Source organism: Argiope bruennichi, chromosome 6, assembly GCF_947563725.1.
Source record: "Argiope bruennichi chromosome 6, qqArgBrue1.1, whole genome shotgun sequence".
Classification (NCBI taxonomy): Eukaryota; Metazoa; Arthropoda; class Arachnida; order Araneae; family Araneidae; genus Argiope; species Argiope bruennichi.
Genome location: NC_079156.1, coordinates 43,567,629 through 43,575,965, shown reverse-complemented (window position 1 = coordinate 43,575,965; position 8,337 = coordinate 43,567,629). Strand labels below are relative to the sequence as shown.

General features: G+C 32.9%; 1 protein-coding gene across 1 annotated transcript; it reads right to left on the bottom strand.

The window, feature by feature from the left end:
- Nucleotides 1-1,092: 1,092 nt before the first annotated feature.
- Nucleotides 1,093-6,808, bottom strand: LOC129971728 (uncharacterized). The gene is made up of 3 exons (XM_056085705.1): nt 6,393-6,808; nt 2,628-2,998; nt 1,093-1,205 (listed from the first exon to the last, which is right to left on the bottom strand). Exons 1-3 carry the CDS (start codon nt 6,806-6,808, stop codon nt 1,093-1,095), a joined length of 900 nt encoding a protein of 299 aa, XP_055941680.1.
- Between the last annotated feature and the right edge of the window lie 1,529 nt (nt 6,809-8,337).

Genomic DNA, 8,337 nt, shown 5'->3' with positions numbered 1-8,337 from the left:
GATTGAGCGTTCTCCACACCATATAACTTCCACTATCCAAACGAACCCGGAAATTTCGTAACAATATTTATTCTCTGAGTGCTTTGAAATTAATGATTTTAAGGTCTTTGTATTTTCATTTTCTACATGAGCTGTTTCAATTTTCTTTTCAGCACAAATAGGGTTTTTCTATCTTCAACAGTTTGTAAATTATTGACATTTGAATTTATTCTGGACATTGGAATTCCCTGTACATTTGACAACATTTCCATGGCTATTGAAAATATATCTGAAAGTGTTTCGACTAACATTTGTGATTCTCTTGCACATCATTTTGCAAGATATTCTTCTCTGCTTTATATATACATAATGTAGGTCTTAAATCTCCATCTCTAAAGGCATGAGTGCTTCAATAAAGCCGCTATAGGTTGTAAAACAGCATATATGGTTTTTTTTCAACGGTAGCAATAAAAACCGAAAATAAAGATGTCTGCTTGAAAGATATCGGAGAAATTGGAGACTTTCCGATTAATGGATTTCAGGCTTGTTTTAAAATAATCTATAAAAACATTATTGCTGTTTCGCTCACACATTTTGTATTGGATAGAATCCCTGTTGCTTTAAATTCATGAAAGTTCTAAAATATTTGCATTGCCATGAAACATAAATCTTATACTATTTATATGGCTTTTACAGTATCACATGGGGTTCTTTTGAATACGAATACGAGGTGAATCTGTTTACATAAATATATCGAGTGACTTACAAAAGTGCTCATAAAATTACGCAAAAGACTTTTTATGCATAATTTTAAATACTATTTTCTGCAAGTTTATTCCTAACATATATGAGGTTAGTATTCATCTAACAATATTTCGAAGAAATTCCTCTTTTATCATTATTATTTCTTATATAATGTATGGAAAAAGAAAATACTGTAACAATCTAAACATTCACCTTCGCGATTTTGATGAGCTCTCACCTTTCAGTTCATCATTAGAATTTTATTAATTATGCCTATTTATGTCTATTTTTGTATATGTGACAACAACTGCAGATGGCCGGACGGAAATTGATGCCAATAGATCTTAACGTGTGTTTTCTAACTCAAAGTCAGTGATTTTGCTCACATTTTCGGTGGAACAGTATATCAGTCTGAATAAGACTGAAGAAGAGTATATCAGTCTGCCTGACACTGTGAATGTCTATATGATACTTATTAAAAACTATTTATACACAAATATAACCAATTTAAAGTTAATATTTTTAGAAATTTTAGTACTAAAATATATAATGTTAGGTACACTGAGTAGCATTCTTCTAACAATATTAAGGCGAACTACTTTTTTATCATTACTTCTTATACAATGTAATGAAAAATAATATATTGTAACAATAAAAAAATTCACCGTTGTGATTTTGATGTTTTCCCACCTTTCAGTCCATCATTAGATTTATGATTATTATTTCATCCAAAGTATTGTAACAATAAAAAAAATTCGCCATCGTGATTTTGATGAGCTTCCACCTTTTAGTATATCATTAGATTTATGATTATTATTTCATCCAAAGTATTGTAACAATCAAAAAAAATTCGCCATCGTGATTTCGATGAACTCCCACCTTTTAGTATATCATTAGATTTATGATTATTATTTCATCCAAAGTATTGTAACAATAAAAAAAATTCGCCATCGTGATTTCGATGAACTCCCACCTTTTAGTACATCATTAGATTTATGATTATTATTTCATCCAAAGTATTGTAACAATAAAAAAATTCGCCATCGTGATTTCAATGAGCTCCCACCTTTTAGTACATCATTAGATTTATGATTATTATTTCATCCAAAGTATTGTAACAATCAAAAAAATTCGCCATCGTGATTTCGATGAACTCCCACCTTTTAGTATATCATTAGATTTATGATTATTATTTCATCCAAAGTAGTGTAACAATAAAAAAATTCGCCATCGTGATTTCAATGAGCTCCCACCTTTTAGTACATCATTAGATTTATGATTATTATTTCATCCAAAGTATTGTAACAATCAAAAAAATTCGCCATCGTGATTTCGATGAACTCCCACCTTTTAGTATATCATTAGATTTATGATTATTATTTCATCCAAAGTATTGTAACAATAAAAAAATTCGCCAGCGTGATAATGATGAGTTCGCTCCTTTTAGTCCATCATATTTTTATTATAATTATGTCGATGTTCTAAAGATATCATTCATTAGTCAAAAAGAGTGAAAACTAGTGTAGTATGTTCCTTTTGTTGAAACGATAATACCAGACTTAATATATAAATATTTACATGTACATAAAAAATAAGGAAAAAAAAAAACGTTTGAAATCAGATCAGCATGTACAGAGAAATTGAAGCTTTTTCAGATGATCTCCTTTCCTTAAATATACCAACAAACTGAAAGATAAAAAGCAACCATTCACAGTATCAGAGGATTTCGCCAAGCATTTTATTTACAATCTCTAGCAGCAGTATGATATTACGGATGAAACGTTACCATACTGATGAAAGATATAACTCTCCAAACAAATTGTTTTTTGTTGATTCATCACATTTATTTGTTTAAACCTGGAACAATGTTTTAAATATACTGAAAAAAAATTAAAAAATCTTACCTTGTGTATCATAAGTGTTCATGTATTCGGAGTTCATGAACTGGTTGATGAGAGCTGTTTTCCCCACACCTGTTGCTCCTAAGATCTGGACTTTGGATGTAGGACCTCTGCCCTGTCCTCCAGAAGAATAAGACGTCGCGTTGGAGGCACATGAAGTATTGTTACCTCCTGTCGTTAGGCTGGATGTTGTCGATGCCACGCTGTTGTTGCTTCGAGACCTCTGACGAATGAAATCTCCCCTGTTGACGATGGCGCCTTTGGAACTGATGCTGAAGCTACGGCATAAATAGAACTCATCGTCTTCATCATCTCCTGGTTCGTGTATCGGTGGACTAGGCGTCAGATTTCTGCTGTTGTACATCACTTTTGACCTAAAAAGGAAGAATATATATATTATTCTCACCAATAGCGAAATTTTATATAAATTAATTTTTCTTCCTCGTGTGCTTAAGAATAGAGAAAGTATAGTAACAAAAAAGCTGGCGGCCTGGCATAGGGGTAGCGCGTCTTCCCTGTGATCTGGGCGTCCTGGGTTCGAGTCCCGGTTTGGGCATGGTTGTTCTTCCTATTCTATCTGCGAGATGTGTGAATGTGCTATCCTGTAAAAAGGGGTTGTGCAAGCGAATGAGTGATGCGCGAGTAGTCAAGTCGTACTCTTGCCCAAAGTTGGCTCTACGATAAAAACAAGAGGCGCTCCCCCTTAGGCTTAAATCGGCTGTCTTCGAGCAGAGGACTTGTCCGTGGCACGTGCCATAAGAAAAACAACAATAGTAACAAAAAAATCTGCGTTTCGAACTCAAATTTTTCTTACTCATGTGCGTAGTATAGAGTATAGTAATCAGAGGGAAAAAGAATTCAAACTCGAAATTTTGACAAATCTGCACGTTTTATAGCTTCTTGCGTTCGAATGCCCGTGTGTCTGTCCGTGTCTGTGATAAGGATAACTCAAAAGCACTAAAAGCTGGACGGATAAAATTTTATATATGACATTTACATCAAATTTGTTGATTTCTAACAAAGTTTGACCAAAGCTAGCACAGAGGAAGTCTGTCTGTCCGGCTGTTCGAACATAAGTTAACTTGATAACTACAAAGTGAAGTGGACAAGATAGATAAAATTATGTTCACAGATTTAGAATCGATAGTATAGACACCTACAAAATTTGAGCCAAATCCAACAATGGGTTGACCTGCTTCTGGTCCGTACTTTCAGAAACATATAAATGCTATAACTCTAAAACGTATTGACTAAAATATATCTAATTTGGTATGAGATTTTATGACCAAAACATTAGTTTTTGATCAAATTTTTGTGGCAATCGATTGAAAAAAATGCATCTAAAACAAAAATTCGATTTTTGGTTATTATTAACCACATGCCATAAAGTAATTGCCAAAACTTTTGCCAAGGCTGATACGATAGATTAACTAAGAATGCTAAATTCACATCAAAGGGTGATATTTTTTACTACTGTGCTCCAATGACATTCAAAAAGTTCTCAGGAATAACATTGTTATTAGAGAATATGAGTCAACGTTTTGGGGAGACAATTTCCTCTGGTTATTTTTTTTTTATTTGAGGTAACATAGGAATGATCACTGAATGACACGAAGATACACCTTTCCCTTCTTTCATCAAAATCGTGTACCTATCAGAATTTCAACAATCTGACAACAAGGAAAAGAGAAAGAATAGAAACAAGGCCAATAGGATGCCATTGTCCTGCCCAAGTTCTGACTGTCCAATGATTTCAAGATCTGCTTATCCATATATCCAAGTTGTCGTCCTGTCCCTGTGATGTTTCTTACTCTAGTCAACGATTATTCTCATGTAAGCTCAGCTTTCTATAATACTGTATTTCAAAATTCAGAATTACAATTTAAATACATTGTTTGGCGTATAGTTATTAAGCAGTGGAGCTGAATGAATTGTAAACAGGCATAAATTTAAAAACGTTGCTCAGATTTTTTTTATGTGTACAGCCGACCAACCTGCCACCACTGAACAAATCAGTATCGACAGGAATTGTTTGTGGCCGATTGTAGTCTTTATCATAATCCACCCATATCACTGGTTCAATTCACCAAACTGGCGTCCTGTTTGACTCGTTTGGCTTCCAGCCACAAAATGGTCAATCTCTGACCTTCCCCTTCATCTTCCCCTATACCTACCATCCTGTTTAACAAAGAGGACCACCACATTGAAAAAATCTCAAAATTCTTTACATCTCACCAAATCTGCGTTAACAAAAGAAAGGAAACACTTTTAAATAGTTTGCAACAAACTGTCAATTTTCAACAACAATGCTCAGAGCTAATGGGAAAATAGAAAAAGTATCTATAGAGTTAAATATTCGTTAGCTTTATAGGCATCATGTAAATACTCAAAATTTTCAATTAAATATTTTTTTTAGTTAAAAGGTGGAATTTTTTCTCCTCAAGGCTCACAGTAAGTTAATGTATAACAATGATCCCATTAATTTACAATAAATAAAAATTCTCGTGCAACAGAAATATGTGTATTTAAATCTGTGGAAAACGATCTAAAATTTAATTTGCATCATAATGCAACATTTCAAATTTTTCCATGTTTAAAGGATTCCATTAATATTATCCAAGAATATAATGATTAAATTTATAAATGCCTCCAAGAATATAAAAGTTAACTATATAAATGCTATATTGTAGTCAAGAAAGACAAATCCCTTTGAATTTCGAATCTCTTATTCGAAACATCATGGCCTGATAATTTTTTAGTTTTGAATACTCTATCTTGTCTTCATCTTTTTAGATTGCATCAGCCTTTGCGTTCCGTATCTAACAACGTATTAAACAATTTACAGAAGTAATATCTATTTAAGATACTAGATAAAAGAGTGAAAATGAAAATTCTGCTCCTCCGGAATTAAAGCCCAAAGAAAACAACTGAATTTTTTATAAATTTATTTATTTCGTATATCTCAGAAACGACTATGGGCTTGAATCAAATTTTATATTTAGATAAAGTGTCGCTTTTTATAAAAAAATGCGATTTTACACAAAAAATATCGCCACATTTTTTTTTTACAACTATTAGAATAAATATATTCAACTTCTTAGAAGTATGATCAGTGCAGTGTAGTGGCCAGAACAACGGATTGACGCCTGTCTTGTAGGTCCTCGATTCGAGCCGTTCTTTTTGCTTTACTTTTTTATTTATATTTAATATTCTTGCTTTTTAAGCTTATCTATATTGGTATTTCTTGAAAAAAGACGATTTTACACACACACACACACACACACGCCAGTTTTTAAAACTATAGAGCTTTTTTTTTATTGGCTTTCATGTCGACAATGGCATACAGCGCCGTCTCGAACTCGTTTTTACCATGGCAAAACTGAGTGCAAATTCAAAAATATGAATAATGAGAGATAAACTGTAAAATGAATACTGTAATATACCAGATTGCTTCGAATAACTGATTAAACTAAATGCATTCGTGCCTTTTTCCCTATTTAAATGACCAGTTCATAGGTAGGTAAGATTGAAAAATATTCATATGTAATTAGTATGTGATTCATATCGAAATATTTCCCCCGAGAAAATAAAATTTTACAAAAAAACTGCCAAGCGAAACTTGGTTTTCCAGATTCAAAGCTTTAACACTGGCTGTCTTGTTAAAGACGTAATGAAGCTGTCTTGTTAAAGAAGTAATGAAACTAATTTGAAATCATTACAACAATAATAAGAATCGAAATTATTACTACATCCATAATAAATTCTCACCTCATTCTCCTGCGAGCTAAGTAATAGCTCGCATTATCCGAGGGCATTGTTGAACCTCGTGGTCGAAAGCCGGCGACAGAGGGGCTGTACCCTAGATCCTCACACTGGATCTGCTGGGGCGTGGGTCTCTTCATATTCCTGAAGGACAATGACCTGTTGTGGTGAGGGCTCACCGTTCTGGTCCGGCGATGAGGGCTGCTGATACTGCAGTCTCCTGATGATGATGAAGTGTCTGTCATGTGCGTGCGACTCGAAGTATCAGAAGTCGGCGATGCATTGTGCCTGTGGGGGATGTTGGCGCTGGAAGTTCTCCAGTTGCTTCGAGATGACTTTTGGTCAGTTTTGGATTCGGCACTCAGATCTGGCGTGCTCTTCAACAGGTTGCTTGAGTGAAGCTTGCGGTGGCGGAGCATCATTTTGGCGGGTATTTGTGGTGCCTTCCAGCAAATTTACTTTTCAGATTTAGAATGGTAGATTGAATTGCTTGGTTAATACTTGATTAATTGTTTAAATAAATTAATCTGATGATTTTCTCGCAAAAATTATGTTTGGGATATTTCGTATACTGTATATCTTCTGCAGTTTTTTTTTTGAAGATAATATTTCGATTATCTTGTGACTTTAAATTATTGTCTTTTTCCAAATTTCTTAATTGAATATGAAATTAACAAAATAGTTTCCTAATTCCAGAAAACTGCTATGAAGAATATCAATTATACGCTTATATGTATATTTATATTATAAATTGAATTTTAGCACCATAGTGTAATCAGTTGGTATCCTCAGATCATAAGGATTTGTTTTTAAAGACAAAACCTGTAAGAAAAATAAAGCTTATCGTTCAATTTTGAAGAATTTAATTTACAATTTATCAAGAAAGATACTGAAAAAATTTGGAAGATCGAGGAACGTTAACTATTGTAACTACGGATTGAAAGCTATAAGCAAAAGTTATTTATTGCATTTCGATGTAATTCGAATTCAATTCCTGAAATGCGACTTCCTCAAGAATAATTATGAATGCTTTTCAGTTCATATTTTCCCTTCTATTTCTGATCTTCCAACTTTTAAATGCAAAATCCTTTGATGAATCTTTGGTAGAATACCTGAAATAAAAATAATAAAAATTAAATCTTAAATTTTGATTAAAAAATGTTAAATTAAAATTATGTCTTAAATTTTGTTTCCTCAATGGAATTTCTGCAACAAAAGCACAAGTTGCAAAAACATGAAAATATGCACATTGTAGTTTTCATGCAATGCATGAAATGTTGCAAAAATATAGCCCACATGCATAAAATGTTGCAAAAAAACCCACATGCATAAAATAGTTGCAAAAAAACCCACATGCATAAAATAGTTGCAAAAAAACCCACATGCATAAAATAGTTGCAAAAAAACCCACATGCATAAAATAGTTGCAAAAAAACCCACATGCATAAAATGTTCCATAAAACCCCACATACATGAAATGCTGCAAAAAAACTACATAAAAAGTTGCAAAAACCACATACATGAAATGTTGCATGAAAAAACCACATGAAATGCTGAAGAAAACCCCACATGAAATGTTACAACAATCAAAGCAATTGTGTTATCACAAATTGTTGTCTGTAACACGGCAATTGTTTATCGGAAACAAAAATATTTTATTGGTATGAAAAGTTCAAAGATGTTATGATCGATTTGGCAGACAATCCCACTTTTATTTACTGGCAACATATCAATAAGGCAACATAATTTACGCTTGTTGATCGCCGTTTGACAATAAGAGGTACTACTAAATTAGTTTCAATATCATTTGATACCTGTCGAGCAGTTTTGAAATATCATGTAAGGATGAGATGCATCGCTTCAAAAGTTTAATGTTAAAGAACAAATTTGTTCTTTAATGCGCTCAAGTAGTGCTAGAGAAGCTTTAAATGTGATTCCTCTATAAAACGCA